Raw genomic sequence first — 18735 nt, forward strand, 5'->3', positions numbered from 1 at the left:
AAAAAAGATATTTTTTGTCAAAATAAAATAAATAAAAAGGGCAAAGGAAAATTTGACTCAAGAAACACATTTTGCGCCCATGAATTATTTAAATTATTATAATTATTATGAATATTTATTTTAATCGCCTTTAGTTTTTGTTGAGAAAACCATGTCATTAATAAAAAAATGTTTTGTGAAATCAAGAAAAAAAACTATATTTTTTCCTTTAGAATTTAAATCCAATATTTATTTTAATTGTTATAGGATTTCATCATGGTACCAGATAAACACATAACTTTGGTCTCTTTTTCTCTTCTTTAAAAACTAGCTTAGAATCCTGTGTGCAACATAGCAAGGGCTTGTTAAAAAATAATAAAAGATTAATTAATTATTTTTCCAAAAAAAAGGGAACAAAATAGTAGTTTACACTAATTTAACAATTCCATTGATTCATATATCTTTATTAGTTTTTCCTTAGAAGAAAAAAGAGGTTAATAACTTGCATGGCTGGACTACTAGATTTTAAAGAAGCTACTAATTTGCTACTGCACATCTATGGTTTAATCTAAAAACCTTATCATAAAAATAAATTAAAATTTAACTTATATTCAAAGATCACATTATTATGTAAAGGACAGGCGGCGCTGGTAATTGGATCGGAAGGAAGAGGCAGGAAGACTCAGGCACGAACCAAGCAATCCTTCCCTCCGCTCATGAGCTTCCCTGTCCCCTTTGTAGAGAAGAATTCAACAGGTAAATTCATGCACTGAAACTTCATGAATCTTCGCTTGGTTGGCAGAACACCACTTTCAAATCCTGCAGTGATAGACAATTTGACATTGAAATTTACCATCTTTTTGCTCCACTCATCACTTATATCCTTAAAAACCCTATCTTTCAACGAACAAACCGCGTCCCTTCCTAACTCAACCTTCAACCTTGCCTCACTCATCTTTCCAAGAAACTCACCTTCTCCAAGAATCTTACTGGAAAGGCGGCCCTTTCTATAATTCACGATGACTTCGACTTGGTCGACGAACAAGTTGACTTTCTTGTTAGTGTTATTCACAGTGAATTCGATGTCGTATTTTGCAGCAAATTGAGGATTAGAGACTGTGATGTTGGAGACAGATAGGGAATTGAGTCGAATAGCAGGATCAAGAGGGTGTATGACAAGCCATGCAATGAAGATGACCAAGCATAGAATGAAGAAAAACATCACCACCATCAACGTTAACCGGGGAACAAAGGAAGAACTCTTCCCTGACCCAACAGGCGGAGTGGCATCGGAGGGGGAGGAGAGAATTTGAAAGGACTCCTGGGTTGGCAGCTGATCGGAAGGTGTACGATTGTTGTAGTTATTTGTGTTCTCCATGAGGATATTCTGGCTTGGCTTTGTGTTTGGGAAGAGTCACAGAGAAGCTGTGGTTAGAGAGAAATATTCGACTGTCGGGTAAAGTTTATAGAGGAAAATAACGCGTGATTCTTTTTGAGGAAAATTCCTAGTAACATTAGCCGTCCCTGTCCGAAGAGAGGAAACTTCATGAAGTGACTTCAGATTCTTCCAAGTGTCATGCGATGCTCACTAGGTGAGGGAGGCGTTTCTGTTGGGGGCATGGAGGAGGCCTGACACAGTAGATACGATTTTTATCTTTGGATTATTGAGCATGGAAGCCTCTCCCAACAGATATAAACTTAAGTGTGTTTTGCCATAATTTCTTGAAGGAAACCATTGAGGACGCTGTTGTTTTTGCCCATAAAATACTAGTTGTGGGGTGAAAGAGTTTTGAGCTATTCAAATTATTAGTAAACCAATTACATCTTTGATCAACATCTTGTAGTTATGAGACTTGTATTGAGGGTCAAGACTAGTGAGGAAAGAAAAGAAAAAAGAAGTTTTTTCTTTGTCAAAGACAGGTTTCTCAATAGCCGCAAGATTGTTGTAAAAGGTATAAAATGTTGTAAAAGGACATTAAACCAATGGTTTTGTCATCATTTTCTTTGCGGAGATACGTAGCCTGTTGTCTGAGAGTGAATTCATGTTCTTGTAAATCTTATGCATATTCATTCTTGAGAGCATTCTTGACAGCATTCCAAATCCACATCAAGGAAGAGTGTTTCTTCTAAAAGCGTCGACGATCTGCCTTCCGCCGCTAGACAACGTATTCTTCAGTTAGTTTTGGTGCAGAGATCTACATCTATAGTGTTGTTTGAGTATAGTATGATGTACTACTCAATGGGGGATTGATCTTTATTAGTGAGATGCCAAACCAGCTCCTGACTTTCTGCAAGAGCCAGGGCAAGTTCTCTCCATACCGTGTAATGCCATTTGCTAATTTACATGACCTTTGTGTCCAAAACACGAATTCCGTCAGAGAATCTGTATCATATGGCTCAAACACTGCATGAATCAAAATGATTTTTACCGCTCTGATCTCCATGCCTGTATTGATGTTGTAATGAAAAACAAATGTTAAATGTCCAGCAGACTTGACCAACGGGCGACACCTCGACTTCACAACAATGCATATCCAAATGGAAGGGAATAAAAAGGGAAAAAGTTTTGACATTTTTTTCAATCTATTCTGAAAATGAATAGTCACCTTTGACAGAAAAAACCAAGAGCATCGTAGCCAAATGGAAAAGCTTCAAAGCCAAAACTTATATTTAACAATTACCACAGCATATCCATGCGTTTGTCCTGGAGACGAAGGTAATCAATTGTATGGTTACCACGTACAATGACAAAGTGGATAGAAAGAATTAAAAATAAAATGAAAGACGAGACAAGACCTGGCTGTTCTCCGTAAAAATTCAATTGAACTTGAATGCGTGGAAATCATAACAAAAGGCTAAAATCAAATGTCAAATGCGCGTTGAAATAGAGCAACTTACCACGGATATCATGATTCATGAACTCCGTCCGCTGTCATCGGCCATCATTCCTTTCAGACTCTTAGCTAACCAGATAGCTGTCTCCCTTGGAGAGACTTTATCTTTCCCGAAAGGTTTTAAAACAACCGCAAGCTCTTCTAACCTGCTTTGCTGAAGCAACTCAGCAGACAATTCTAGAAGTCCTTCAAGTGCCTCTGCCCTCTGCCTGAAAGATGTAACATCCAAAGTTTCCCTTGCTGCTGCTTCCTCTTCAGTGACGGGGGCGTTGGATTTTGGTAGCTCAGATAAATCAAATTGTGGAACCAGAGGGCTGATGTTTCTCAAATCAATTTCTTTAATGCTGAAATGATCTGAAAGACTTGATTTCAAACTCATAGCTTCAGAGCAATTTGATGATTTTAGAGCCATCGGCGTACTCACATTTCTCATTTCGAGTTCATCTCCTACTACATTTAATAGCTTTCCCACATCCACATTTTGAATCCCCATCTCCACAGTTTCCATAACTGCCTGCTCAGTCCCAACACGGAAACTACTGTGCCGTATAACATGTATTACATCATCAAAAGCAGGAGACAGATGGGCAGCAGTGGGTTTTTCAACAGTTGAATTTTGTAAAATGGCAGCTTTTTCTGACTGCAAATTCTTTTGGCTCGTTGACGTTGGTGAGGTGATGGAAGGAGTGGTTTCTGAAACTGGTGATAGAAGTTCTCTTACTGTGAACTTGTCGTCACCACCAGATGCAGATATAAGATATGATTGGGGCACCATATCAGGGCCAGAACTTGGCCTGCTTAATTGGGTATTAGTATCTTTACAAATAAATCTCTCTTCAGAACTTGAGACTGTCAGATTCAGAGCACTACTTACACCCTCTCTCCCATCACCAACAGTTTTCTTGTGAAGATCTGTGACAACATTCGAGGTTTCCACTGAGCATAGTATGGATTTATGAGCACATCCAGCACATGCACTGTTGTCCCTAGACAAATTTTCAGACATGCCAGAATGCAAAGTGGTAGCAGGAGAACAACCAGGTGGATGATTTTCTAAGTTTTCCGTGCAGATGACTGCCTCGTGATTAGGAAGTGTATGTTCAGGCATGGCAACAAATGGAGTTGTTGCATCTTCACAAAGCTCAAAAGATTGAATTGACATTGAAGATGAGACAGAATTACTGCTTTCTGCCTGCTTTCCTTTGCAAGCTCTGAATAGAGCTTTTTGAGACTCTTGCGATACCTCCTTGGAAAAATAAGGGCGACCATCAGGAACTTGATAAGTATTTTCAGGTTCTTGGTTTTTCTCAGTTGGACTCGACTTCATGTTTCCATTTGGAACATCAGCTCCTGTTTGTCTTGTCCTTCCAGGAAATGAGGATCGCCTAAATAGATTAGGTGTTCTTTGCCTTGGCTTCATGGCAAGTCCATCATCAACATGTTTAATTGGACCAGGTGGAGGAGTCCCATCATGTCTGAGTTTAGTCTTCAGTGAGGACTCAATTATAGGTAACTGCAAAAGTAATTTGGAAAGTAAATGATTATTTCAGCACATCTATCAAACTAGGGAAAAAGTATGGTCAGTTCTGATTATACCTGGTGTTTCAAAGGATGTGATCCCTGGATCTGCTTTGCAGAATCCAACGCTGCTTTTGCTGGTGCAACAGTTGGTGTATCTGCATTAGACTTTAAACCAGATGCAAGGGAATTAGGTATAAGAGCTTTTGGTGATGCTTCTATGTTACTTCTTTGTGTTGGTGCACTTCCAGACTTCGTATGATTTCCTCTCGACGAAGAGGAACTATTTTCTCTAGGTTTTCCTTCTTTTAAGGCCATCATAATACCTTTGATAGTTTTTGGTTGCTTTGGTTCAACATTGCATCCATGTTCATTATGAGAAGGTTTCATCACCCTCTGCTCATTCATTTTGACAAAGCAAACATTGGGACTTTTTTCTTCTTGGCTTGGCATGGGCTGCTTGGTCCCATCTTCATCACCAACAGAAGCTAAATCTGTATCAGCGGCTTTATTGTCACAATTTGAGACCACTGCTGGGATATTCCGATCAATTGAAAGCAAACTATCCTTATCACTTGTAGAACTATTACTGTTTTGGCTTTCATCCATACTTCTTTGAGATTCATTACTTCTAGAAATAGGTTTCTCCAGAGAGCAGGATGTGGGAGGACTGAAGGATGGACGGTAGTGATCGACATATGTCTGCAAGTATGGGTGCTTCAAAATCTCGGATGCCTGACCAAAAGGAAATGCAGATTGCTAAGAGGAAGTCCTGTAATGACAAACTGTTGAAGATGGCACATAAATTTTAACAGTCTTACATTTGGACGATGCTCAGGATTCTTTCTCAGCATGCCTTTAATGAGTGTTTTCCTGCAGGCACAGACATTTAATATTAGAGCTAAGCAGTGACTAAAAGGTGGATCGCCATCAACATACCACAGGACAGAAACAAAACAAAAACACCAAAGCTATCCATTTTCGTAGAGGTAAGGTGGTTAAATTGCCAGGACTCAAACGAGATCCATTATATGATCTTCAAAAATCTAGTCTTCTGTTCATCATCAAGCCTTGAGGAGTAGTAAGAAGGAAAAAACGACACGTAGAAAAGATGAAGCTACTTCTCAGTGCAAATTTATTCAATACGAAAATTTAGAATGAAGGTGTTCTCAGCTTGCGCGTGATGCATGTGAAATCAATCATCAGGTGTCCCCATTTAAACCTAGCAACAAAAGGTATAAACATGAGAGAAAAGTAACAGTTGCTTGATTCCAGGGACACCGTGTAATAAAATCTTAATCTATTATATAATTGAATATATGATGTCCATTAATGTTCTCTAATGAAATTTGGGGTAAGTGAATTTCAATCCTCTTTAACTTTTTCAAAACTTCTAATTCAATCTTTCAACTCCAGCTTTTCTTGTTCAAATATCTTAACTATTTAACAATTCCTAATCAGGTACATTGTTTCACAAATACCCTTATGAGGATATTTAAACTAATTGTCATGCTATTGATAAAGAGGGTATTGTACAAAATGAACTTTATTGGAAGTCTGTACACAGTTTAGGTATTCAAATAGGAAGAGTTCAATTTCAGAGACATAAATAGATATCACACTAAAGTTGCAAGTAAAAATGCTATTATTATCCCACCAAGATAGAGACTGCATGTCCACACTGTTGTTACAAGCAATGATTGAAGAGCATATTAGATCATTAACGTAGTTTATAAAGAGGAATGACACAATTCATCTTCAATACTTGTATCAGCAAAACAACAAAAAGACCAACAAGATAATTAACATGCAGAAATCAGTTTGAATAATCACACCTGCAGCAATAAATGATAGGAACCTTGTCTATCAATTAAATGATCAATTAAAATGTCATATAGTTCCAGTTTTCTGCCATCACTGCATGGATTGTTTTGGTAGCCTGTGGCATGGCTACAAATAGTAATTGCCCAGTCAACTCCTAAGTACAGTACCATAGTAGGCAATGTGAGATGGATGTTGTTTATTGTCAAATACACAAGCAATAAGCTTTACGACAGTCAATGGAGACTTACAAAGATGGAGAATAGCAGGAAGGCAATGGGCCAATAGAAGAACGATTTATCTTGCTAATCAATCCTGCCATGTCCTGAAAATTTGACATCTTGAGGCAATTAGGGAGTGAAAATAAAGAAACTTGTACGATTAGATGTAGATGAAGTCAATCAAGTAAACAATGCCTTCATGAGAAGCTTCACATTAAACCCTACATACTTGGCATGCCAAATTGAACTCAGAAATTTTGGTGCAGGAATAAAGGCAAATAGAACATAAGTTGGTTCCTGATTTCTGAAAATATATTATACTGAAATTACATAGCATCCATGCTCTGTCAAATTGTTGGCAGGTCATGGGTGCTAGTTAGCTTAGCAGTTAAAGTCACTGGCATCCCATCAAGCAATCTGGGATCAAATCCCGCTCACACCTAGGATAGAAACAATTTAGGGAGGTCTGGGGCTACCCCCTATTGTGAAGCTCAGAGAACTTGAGGCCTACTGATGAAAGAGCCATGAATGGGTCATTACAGTATTTCAAATCCTTTAGAATTTCCAGTGACTATCGAACTCCAGGAACTACTTACGAAAGTCAATGTTGTGTCGTTCTGTTGCTTTACATAAAAAAATAAAAAATAAATAAACAGATTGATAACAAAGATACAAGTGAATTTCAAGTTCTCATTTTACAGTGTCATGAAAGATATTATTATACTGACAAGCAATTCAAGTAATAGATTACACAACTTGTCATAAAACATCAAGCGAGATATCACAATCCAAGTATTAAGCAAGTTGTAGGGGCCAAAGAGCTTCAACAAATTTCCAACGATAAGATATGTAATGTGAAAAGAACCATGGGAAATCTTACAAAAGCTTTAAAGGCAGGACGACGAGCAGCCATCTCATACATACAGCACCCTATTCAACAGAGGGACGTTTTAGAAAGGCACTACACGTAATAAAAATGTCAGATATGACCTACAAAGCACATACCCAAGGACCAAATATCTGATTTGAAACCATATGGAATATCTGCAAGTAGTTCAGGGCACATGTAATTAGGAGTTCCAACCACCTGCACAAAAGATAAAAAAACAACTTTTAGTTTCAAGGTGGATAATTGGAAATGCCAGTAGTTATTATGTCTCTTCAATTTTAGTACTGTACTCGGTAATTTCTTTGGTGTCTAGGGCAATTAACTTCATCATAAAGGAAAGTTTCATATATTCTTGCAGTTTGGGTTTAGATCTATCTCCAACTAAGTATTCAGAATAATTTGCTCGACTTTACAACTACAAATGATTTTTAGTTTGACAGGATACATACAATTGAGAAATAATTAACCCTGGACATCCTACATGCTATTTCATAGTAAATTTTAGATGATATACAGGTATTCTTTTTTTGGTATTTAAGGAAACTACATAGTAGTTGGAAAAGGAATTTGATTATATAAATTTAGAAATATTAAAGCCTGGACATCCTACATATTATTTTGTAGCAATTTAGCTGTTATGAAGTTTTTCGTTTTTGGTAGATAAAGAAACTACATTAGTTGGAAAAGCACTTTGATTGTTTAAATTTAGATTTACAAAAAAGAGAAAAAAATAGTGTTATTAAAATATACAATCCAGCATCTTCTCATAAGCAACATGGATTTCAATCAAATTAAGATTTGTCGATGAGAATACATATGAATCCCAATGGAGTTCGAGTATAGAGTTTAATACCATAGAAAAAAATTAATATAACAAAACTTTAGCAATCGGATATTATAGAAAAAAAATAATAAAAAAACTGCAGCATTTCAACTAGCAAAATTCATAGATACACTCATACACATATCACAGTACATTACATCCATCTGGCTTGATAGCAAAGATTTTAAAATGGGTCCTGGATTCAAAATGAGATGGTTCCACAAGCTCATGCTTCACATATATTCTATTTCTGAGAAAAAATATACCAGATAAAAAAAAAAAACAAAAAACATCTTTAAGGGGAAGAAAATGCAGAACAAACTCTTCTCTGTGCTCAATAAACAAATGACAGCAAACGACCCAAAAACAATAAAAAAAATTAAAGAAAAAGCAAAGCACATACTGAGGAAGCCAAGTCATCTGCTTTCAGAGTCTTAGCAAGTCCAAAATCCCCTAAATAGTACCAAGAAAAAGAAAAGCAAAATCAAGACAAAAACATTAAAAAAAATCCAATGATACAACAACTAAATGTTGATAAAAAGAGCAACTCACCAAGGCGAACATCCTGTTCTTTGGTAAGAAAGATGTTGGAACACTGCAAAGAGAGTGCTTCATAGGTTCAATCCATTACACCTCCAAAAGCAATAGAGAAATTCAAATTCCTAATCCAAATACTGATAATTCTTCTTACTTTCAGGTCCCGATGTAGAACAAAATTGCCATGCAGATATTCCACCGCTAACAGTAGTTGAGTGAACCACTTGCAGAGTTTCTGAACAATTTTCAATATCATCAACAATACGACGAGTCAAAACAAAACCCAAAAAAAAAAACGACAAACAAGCAATTGTGATTACTTACCTCTTCAGGAAAATACACCCCATTTGATTTTTTCATCAATTCAGCCCTGTTACCAAATCCCAAAACCAAAAAAAAACAATCGAGTCTCGTAAATTACCAAAACCTTGGAAGCCAAAACTTGATTGCTTAAAAAACAACACTCACATGTCTCCACCTTCACAATATCCGGTAACAATACAAACATAGCAACCCTACAACGCAAATGAACACCACAAATTAGCTCAATTCCATAAATATAAATCGTAAATCAAAAGAAAATCTCACCTTCTCAACCCATGCTTCTTTAAATTCCACAATGTACGGATGCTGAATTCGCGCAATCAGCGCCATCTACATTAAATATAATTCTCAATATCTCCATAAAAAACAAAACCTAAGTATTCTTTGAAAAAATATGAACAATACTGAGACTTACTTCTTGATGAGCAGATCTCCGGCATCTCTCAGTTTGTCTCGCAAGCCTGATCTTCTTCAACACATACCTAACCATTTCTCAAAATAAAATAAAATAATCAATACATTGCTAAAAACAAAAAACTGTTACTAAAATACATCAACAGCAGAATAGAAGAGAGAGATTACTTCTTCCTCTCGGATTTATGATGAACAAGAATAGCAGCACCAAAAGCACCACGACCGATCTGCTCCATGATTTCATACTGATCCATTCGTGACTCCATTTCTCTCTCGATCTCCTCTTCTCTTCTCTTATGTCTGTTAAAATCACAATCACATTTTCTTCAATTCAAAATGCATTATCTGAATCTCCACCACCGACGAGTCTTCTTCTTCATACATCTCAAACCGCAATTCCTTTGAACTGTTTACAATTAAGATTTCATTAAACTTGAATCCAATCCACTTCCTTCCTTTATCTCGCTTACTTCACTCTCTTTCTACTTCCAACTGCTACTTTTGAGTAAAACTTATATTAAAAAAAAAATGTATGGTCTTCTTTTCAATGAGTTACTTAGCTAGTGAGCATTTAATACATACACTTACACTTCTATTAATACTTGCTTTAATTAATTTTCAAGTAAACGCTCCCTCCTCACTTTCTTTGAGTGGAAACCAGAGGAGTTATGGGTATGGGTGAGCTTCAGTCTACGCCGACATTAACAGCTGCTTTCTCTGTGAGTCAATTACATTCTTCAACTTAAACTTAATTAACGAATAAGATCACATTAAATTTATTTTACCTTTGTCATCTTTATTTTAAAATTTCTAGATAAAAAATGGGCTCATAAATATTTTAGAAAGTTAATATTAATTTAATTCATAGTTTCCACTATACGATTTTTTATAGTTAGAAAAATTAAATAATTTTATAGTATTCACTAATGACTTTCTATTAATTATTTTTACGTTTATTTAAAATATATATATATATATATATGCAAAATATCATGCTATTATCACTCACTTTCAAAAACTAAATATATATAAGTAGAAAATAGACCATGAATTTTATTTTTTTTTCCTTGAAAATAAAATTAATAAATAACTAATATAATACCGCTAATCACTCTATATACATTATTAAATAGTATTTGGTATGTTGAAAAGTATTGATTGAATTAGACCAAACTGGACTTGTTCTATGTTTGGTGTGTTTTGCATTGAATTGGACAATGTATAAGAGACTCAATTGACCCGAGATTTGGACCGAAATAGATTTAACAAAAAAAAATGAATAATTCGACCTGACTCATTCAAAAACTCAAGTCAACCTATGACTGAGTTATGACTGAGTCGACCCGAGATAAAACATAGATAAAATATTCATCGACTTGGTCAAAATGAGGCTACTTTATTTTTTAAAATAAAAATTATGTCAATTAGGTTGATTATTTTGATCCAGAACTTGGATCTTGCTTCGAATTTACCTTTAAGTAGGTTTTAAAATTTTAATAATAATAATAATTTTTATCCTTACATTAACTTAGGTCAATAATCAACCCGAACCTTGACCCGAGCTTAACCCCAGGTTGACCCCTGAATCGAGTTTTAAAACTTTAATAATTATTATTTTTATCCTTACATTGACTCGGGCTAATAGTCAACTCGACCCGTGACCCGAGCCTGGCCCCAGGTTGACCCCCGATTCAGGTTTTAAAACTATGATAATAATTATTTTTATCCTTATGTTAACCCGGGTTACTGATCAACCAGACCCGTGACCCGCGCCTGGCTTCAGGTTAACCCCTGAACTAAGTTTTAAAACTATGATAATTTTTATTTTTATCCTTACGTTGATTCAGGTCACTGATCAACCCGAGTTGTGACTCAAATCTAGCTCCAGGTTAATCCCTTAACTAGATTTAAAACTATAATAATAATTATTCTTATTTTTATATTGATCTAAATTAACTAAATTAATTTTTGTATAGATAATTAGACAAGTTTATCATATTCCTTTTGAGAACAAAATTTATTCACTAGAACAGTCTTTCACAAGATGAAAATTAATTTTTATACTATCTATAAGGTGCATGAGACAGCTCCACCGAAAAAATTATCTTAGTCCATCATTCTTCAGTATATCTAACACTACCCGAAATCTTCCATGAAGATTATTGGTCGAGGATGAAATGCCACCACTCTCATTTATATTTTAACTAAAATTAATTAATAATTAAAATGACGTGATTTTGTTTGAGATATTTAGACTTAAAAATCATTAACTTAAAAAATATATAAAAATATATAAATTATATTTTAAAATAGTTAAGTTTTATTTAGCTGGAATGATTTTTATCTGAAAGCATGTGAAAAGAGCATGAGCTTTTTAGGTATTAATTGATTAAATTAATATAGATAATCATGATTGATGGTAACGCATTATTATAACACTGAAGCTCACATGAGCAAAAGAAATCATTTTCTTTAGACTGAGCGAGCAGGTGAGAATTGTTTAATGGGTTAATTATACTAGCATTAGGAGGTTTATTTATTTTTTTTTTTACTTTGCTTTTATTTTTTAAAAATCATAGTTTATATCTTATAATTTATAAATAATGCAATACTCTATGTTCTCACCTATGTATATAAAAAATAAAAATAACATTTAATTATTTACAAAATTATCATTGTATTTTAATCAATGACTAAAAAGTTTTTAAATCAAATATTATAATTTTATTATCAAATTAAAAAAAAAAACCTCTAACCATAATCTCACTCTTTTCTTTTTTATAAAGATTTTTGTTTGTTTCTGTATTTTAAAAGCGTTTTTAAAAATATTTAAATTTTTTTATTATTGTTTTAAATTAATATTTTTTTAGTTTTTTAGATCATTTTGATAAGCTGATGTCAAAAATAATTTTTAAAAAATAAAAAAAATTATTTTAATATATTTTCGAGTAAAAATTATTTTGAAAAGCAATTGCGACTACACTCGAAATCCACCGCCTAAATCCATCAAACCAAAATAACAATTTGCTGGAACTCAAATCCGCTGCAAAAGATAGTATTTGCTATTATTTTTCATTTCTAAAGATTTGCATCTCTTTTATTTATCAATTTTGAAAATCTATTTGAACTGTGTAACCTAAGGTCTTTTCTCCAAAACACAGTACATTAGGGAAATTTCTCAGAGCACTTGAAGTCTATTGAAGAGTACGAAAATACAATGTATGCAAAAAGATTTGCCTAAATCATGTCATATAGTTACTAAACTCGGAATATAGTTCAAGTAAGCTAAAAGGTTCAAGGCCAAGTTTTGAATTAACTAGAAAAAATTAAAAAAATATATTTAAAATTTTAATATCTCACATAAAAAATTAAAAAATAATCCGTTTAGATTTAAATTAAACATATTGTAAATAATGAAATCTAAGAGATTATTTTAAAATATTTTTTTATCCTATACTAGAAAGATATTATTTTTTTCTTTTAAGTTAAAGTATTTAAACCAAAATTTTTTTTATCACACATTAAAAAAACCACAATTCTATTCTTATGAACATAAAATATACATACTAATAGGTTTTAATCTTATATGAAAAAATAAAAATTTCTCCTAGTATTTATATAATAAATTTTAAAATAAAATAATAACTAATAAAAAAATAATAAACTCGTGTGTATAAAATTAAATCGAGTAAAAACAAAACCTTTGATCGTCACCATATGCACAAGGGAATTCCCATGCTTTATTGAACTTACCCTTTACCTTTATTTATAATTTGTTCTTGTCCCTCTTTTAACTCTTTTAACTGAAACCATTATATTTTTGTCCCTCCTTTTGGTTCCAAGTCATGTTCATGGACATGCTTTCAAAACATATCAATTAGATCAAAGATTAAATTTTTTAGTTTGTCGAAAAAATGTCGGGTTTTGCTCGAACATGGGTTAACCCAACATATCAATTAGAATTCACTGAATCATTACATACTTTATTTTTTATTTTTTAAAATTTAACTAGAATTTTAAATTAACTTGCCAAATCAAACTAGATTTTATAACTATGCCTTAACTAGCATGATTCCTTTTCCTTACTCTTCTTCTGCCTTGCCAAGAAATCATCATAAAATTTACCACATGTGCTAGATTGGTTGGGCTATCTACCAAATTCAAATTTCCTGACATGATGAATGAACTATTAAATTAGTGTCGGGAAGAATGATAATAGTTAATTTTTAAATATATTAAAATAATATTTTTTTTATATTAATATATTATTTTAAAATATATAAACAAAATTTAAAAAAAATTCAAAATTTAATGAAAAACTGTTTAGAATATAGTTCCAAACAACCTTTGAATTGTATGTCTTTCAAACTTTTTTTTTATATAACTCAATCAACTTGGGTATATCACTTTATCCCCAATTTCTCTTTCAAGCCAGATAACATTTCAACTCTTGCTTTACAAATGCCTCTAAAGTTTTTGATTATGTTTAAAGAATAATTAATGGTATTCTATTAGTTATTTTATATCTTTATCTTGAAGAAAAATTAGACACAAAAAAAAAGAAAAAAATAAAATTTATGATCCATAAAAAATAATAAGAATATTTTTACCTCCAATTTCTCTCTTTTACTTATCTCTAGGGCACCTAATAAAATACTACTTATTATTTACTAAGCATTGCAAAATTTCTCACTTTATCTCCTTAGCCAAACAAGCCATAGATAAATGAATCGTTTGACATTGCAGTTAAACCATGTTTTTAAATTTTTTTAGTTTTAAATTAATATTTTTTTTATATTTTTTATTATTTAAATGTAATAATATAAAAAATAAAAAATTTATCTTGATATATTTTTAAATAAAAATTATTTTTAAATACAATTTCTATCAAGCATGCTAACCAACAAAGTCATCTCCCTCAAGCTCCAAAGATGCTACTACTCATATTTTAAATGCGTCATCTCTTGATTTGCGAGGATGTATGATATAAACTCTATAGTCGATAAACATGACTAATTTGTCACCGCTGGCAAAACAACTTAGACTTGTTTAGGCAAAGATCTTGTGATTTTTACTGGTAATTAATCTGTCTACTCCATTATTATATATTTTGGCTAATTAATTTACTCTTGTATGCTCTAACTACAATCATCTATTATTTTTTTATGTACTGATACTACACAAGGGAGTCTTGATTTTATGTCAAAGAATTTACATGTATTTCATTAAAAAAAAATAAAATTACATGGACGTTCACATGTCAAATTGGCCTTGCTAATTTCATTATAATTAGTGTTCTGCCACGTGTGATATTTATCCTCTAGATGCATTGCATCATGAAGGGTCGAGCATAGATATTCTAGAAATGATATTCAAAGTTTTTTTTTTTAAAAAAAGTAACATACTATAAATAAAATATTAAAAAAATAACAGTGTAGTGCAATTGTGTTATATTCTAATTAAAAAGTTTTAAAACATACTACTTCTCTAATTAAGTTTTATATTAGTTATTACATATCATTAATTAAGCAAATCTCTTTAGTAGTATGTTCATCTTTAAAGTTATAGTAGAGATGAAGATATATAAAAAAATAATTTTATTATTACAATCATAATTTTAACTGTTATATTATCGTATAAATAAATGAAACATCATTAATAAGGGAAATATTTTAAATTTTTTTTATTAAACATGTTTCTAAATCAAAATCATTCTAATTCATTTTTATCACAAGTTATTGATCTCAATTTCAGCAACAATTAATTCATTGACTCTGTTTAATGCGTGATTATGCTGTAATTTGTCACTGTCATGAAGATATCCCAACTAATCGCTTAACAGTAGTATAATAATTAGTCCATTTTCAGTGTCTTGATCGAGAGGCTTTCTAGTTGATTTAACAGAAGATTAAGCTATGTGATCTTAATATTAAATGGTGCAACAACTCTCCATTGCATTTAAATGTAAAGGGATACAATATAGGAGGAGCCATGAAAGTTACCTAATTTGCCACCCTATACTAGTTGATAAGATCAATGCCTTTAATGATATTCTTTGCACACCATTTTCAAGTTTAGGCCAATAAAAGTATTTATATAATACATCTAAAATCTTTGTGACTCTAAAATATCCCATTAAACCACACAAACATATGCTTTACAAACAAACAATTCATGCATAGGACTCATAGCTAGGCACACACAATGTAGTAAATATCTATCAAGTCTTTATAATCTAACCTCTAAAAATCTCTATAAAAAAGTATTTATATTAGGAAGAATCCTAAATCTAATATGATATCCTTAGTAGATATGGATAAACCTAATAATAATAATAATACTATTTCAATTAACTTAAATTTAAATAAAAGCCCTAATATTGCTAAAATGTATAATAATAACGAAAAGATAAATAAAATAATAGTCCAATTAATTTAAATAAAACTAAATTCATTTTTGTAATCTGCTAGGAGAATCAAAGCTCAAATTAAAATGCATAGTTATCTCTCATCTTAATAAATTAAAAAACGTGTTATATATCACTGAAAATCTACGGATATCTACTTTTAATGTAACTGGAATTGCATTAAAATTCCTTATGTTTATGACCTAAACAATAGAGAATATCAAAATTGACAGATTTGAATCTTTTTATTTTAATATTTTTGTAAAGTATGAATGCCTATCAATAAGCTTTCTTAAACATTAATTAAATTAATTAATATTTGTTCTTTATTATTTAATATCTTCTTAAAATCTATTTTAGTTTATATATCTTGAAGAAGTCCAATAAAAATCTCTTTGAACCTCTTAGCTTTAAATCATATCACTATACTAACTGAAATTTCTAATGAATTTTTTAGTGTTGTTTGCATCACATCAAGAAATTTATATAAGGTTCTTGCTTTCTGCTTCATTCGGACCAGTTTAGTTTCAAGTCGAGAGAATAATCATGTTTGGTCAAGTTAATTTATATATCTTTACTCGTTTTAATTCACCTATGGAAAGCAAGATGTATAGCTCTATAATTTTATTTTATTTTATTGTGTATGGACAAATTTTGTAAGAAAAACCTGATTGTCTAATATATGTGAGTAATGAAGACTACTAGAAATTCTTTATGTCAGAATTCCCCCCTTTTGGAGTGGAAATCCAGCCATTATTCTGCTATTCATTCATGTTTTTGTATTAAAATCAGCAGGTTTTAATGATATATTAATTCTTGGCCAACAATTCCTTCATCAGAGTAATTTTCTTTAGTAAAAAAGTAATCATTAATGGCTTTCCTTTAGCCACAACCTTATTGTGGATAAATAATTGCAATATAATAATTGAAATAAAACACTCAAACAAAAACAATCATACTCTGGACTAAATATTGGGAAAAAAACACCAAAATCTTGATGAAAATTGGGGGAACCAAACAAAAGCCCCGTAGTCACAACTTAAACAAAGAGTAATGACATCATTGCAACTAAATATTAAAGATATTAATTAATTAAGACCTATTAGTGCTATGAATCCACAAGATGAGAGGCACTAAGCTAGCCATGGTGTCCCTTCGATGGTTATACTGATAGGTCTTGAACCGTGAGATCCTTAACATTTTCTGCTATCATTTTTGCTGTTTTCTTAGATTCTTCAAGGGAGGGCCGGCACAGCCAGAACAGAAGTATGGTAACCACGATCATAGCTGCTCCAATTACAATACCAATTACAATCTTCATCTTCTTTGTTGTGGTGGTGGAGGGTCTGCAGGCAAAGTAAGATAAAAAAAAAACAGGTTATTTAGCTGAAGAGGTGATAGAACAATTGGAACATTGAATAGAGAGACATTTTCTCTCTTTTTAGATTAAAAACCAAGTAATTAAAGAACAAGAATCTTTATCAAAGTGGATTCTTAACATGCGAAAGAGATATTAATCATAAATTGCATATAGTTAAGTTTAAGGTGTGGTTATGGTTGCTTTTCAAAGTGTTTTTTATTTAGAAAAGTATATTAATAATTTTTTTAAAAAAATTATTTTTAAAATTAATAAATCAAAATAATTTTAAAACATAAAAAATATATTAATTTAAAATAAAAAATAAATTTTTATAAAAATATTTTTCAAATATAGTGCTAAACACAATTTAGAAAATAAAAAATAGCTGATGAGCCAAAAAAAAAAAGATTTGATAATTTAATCTACGCACCCTTACCAACGCAGTAGAGAAATCAACTTGATAAAGAGCGTGTTTGGCAGTGTGGTAGTGGTTGCTTTTCAAATAGCTTTTCGTGCCGAAATACATGTCAATGATTTTTTTTTATTTTTAAAAAATTATTTTTGACATCAGCACATCAAAACGATCCAAAAAGTACAAACCGCACTCAATTTTAGCAAAAAACAAATTCAAAATTTGGCGAAACACAGGTTGAAACGCACTGCCAAACACTACTGAAAGTACCAAGATTGCAAAAAATTCTCTAACCCTAAATGCTATATTTATACTTGACCATAATCATTAGGAAAGTACTATATAAGAAATAAACTATTGAATAATAAATTCGTATAAACAGGAAATTCTACTATATATGTATAGGAAAGGCTCCTCGACGAGTCACATTTTTTATAAGAGTAGAAAAGGAAATGCGATCTTTCTATACAGGAAAGGTGATTTTAGCTTTATAAGTGTTTTTTTATATATATTAATAATGCATTAAATATTCTAATATTTTTTTTTATATAGAGAATATGATTTTAGATCTTTTTTTTCCTTCTCGAAGGAGGAAGCACTTTACTACTACCTCAATATAAAATAAATATTTAAGAGTATGGTAATGATTAATTTTTAATATTTATTTTTTAAAAAATTATTTTTGATATTAACATTACAATATAAAAATAAAAAATAATTAATTTAAAATAAAAAATAAATAAATTTTAATCTCTTTTTATTTGGGTTGCAATCCAGTAGAGGCGAAATGTAATCCTCCTACCATTTTCTTCCTTTTACTTTCTTTTAATGATTTGTATGTTTATCTCCTCTTTTATTCCTTCGTATCTTCTCCACTCTTTTACCGTTTTCTTCCTTTTACTTTCTTTTAATTATTTTTATCCTTATTTCTTTGTTGCTTGGAGAGGGGGCAAAGTTTTATATTTATTTTGTTCTCTATTTTATTTCTTGATTATCATTCCACACACTAATCTTTTTTATAGTACTTAATTTCTTTTTATCAATTTTTTAATTTTTGAAAATCATCGGATAAAAATTTGATTACAATACATGAAAGGATAAAAAAAAATATGTATGAAATAATCATAAATTAGCTTA

The 18735-nt window shown here is 31.5% G+C and overlaps 2 protein-coding genes across 4 annotated transcripts; both read right to left on the reverse strand.

The window, feature by feature from the left end:
• Nucleotides 1–404: 404 nt before the first annotated feature.
• LOC118053785 (serine/threonine-protein kinase Nek5) lies at nt 405–10154 on the reverse strand. 3 transcript variants are annotated; one of them, XM_035065160.2, is made up of 15 exons: nt 9589–10148; nt 9422–9488; nt 9271–9336; nt 9151–9197; nt 9007–9052; nt 8837–8917; nt 8698–8740; nt 8549–8598; nt 7439–7520; nt 7314–7363; nt 6464–6537; nt 5213–5264; nt 4470–5126; nt 2878–4386; nt 405–2425 (listed from the first exon to the last, which is right to left on the reverse strand). In XM_035065160.2, exons 1-14 carry the CDS (start codon nt 9684–9686, stop codon nt 2893–2895), a joined length of 2907 nt encoding a protein of 968 aa, XP_034921051.1. In that variant the 5' UTR covers nt 9687–10148; the 3' UTR covers nt 405–2425; nt 2878–2892. The 3 variants fall into 3 exon arrangements, with proteins under 3 accessions (XP_034921051.1, XP_034921050.1, XP_034921052.1); XM_035065159.2 differs by lacking the exon at nt 405–2425 and having other exon boundaries at nt 2615–4386; nt 9589–9826; nt 10009–10154; XM_035065161.2 differs by lacking the exon at nt 405–2425 and adding an exon at nt 2615–2683.
• On the reverse strand, nt 662–1357 carry LOC118053796 (uncharacterized). The gene has a single exon (XM_035065172.1). The coding sequence runs from the start codon at nt 1355–1357 to the stop codon at nt 662–664; it is 696 nt and encodes a 231-aa protein (XP_034921063.1).
• Nucleotides 10155–18735: the final 8581 nt, after the last annotated feature.

The sequence above is a fragment of the Populus alba genome, chromosome 9 (assembly GCF_005239225.2).
Source record: "Populus alba chromosome 9, ASM523922v2, whole genome shotgun sequence".
In the NCBI taxonomy this organism is placed as follows: domain Eukaryota; kingdom Viridiplantae; phylum Streptophyta; class Magnoliopsida; order Malpighiales; family Salicaceae; genus Populus; species Populus alba.

Coding starts and splice junctions, on each gene's coding strand:
- LOC118053796 (XM_035065172.1), bottom strand. CDS start 1,357: ATGGAGAACACAAATAACTACAACAATCGTACACCTTCCGATCAGCTG.
- LOC118053785 (XM_035065160.2), bottom strand. CDS start 9,686: ATGGAGTCACGAATGGATCAGTATGAAATCATGGAGCAGATCGGTCGT. Junction 9,198..9,270: donor AAGAAGCATGGGTTGAGAAG/GTGAGATTTTCT, acceptor TTTGCGTTGTAG/GGTTGCTATGTTTGTATTGT. Junction 8,599..8,697: donor AGAACAGGATGTTCGCCTTG/GTGAGTTGCTCT, acceptor GGTACTATTTAG/GGGATTTTGGACTTGCTAAG.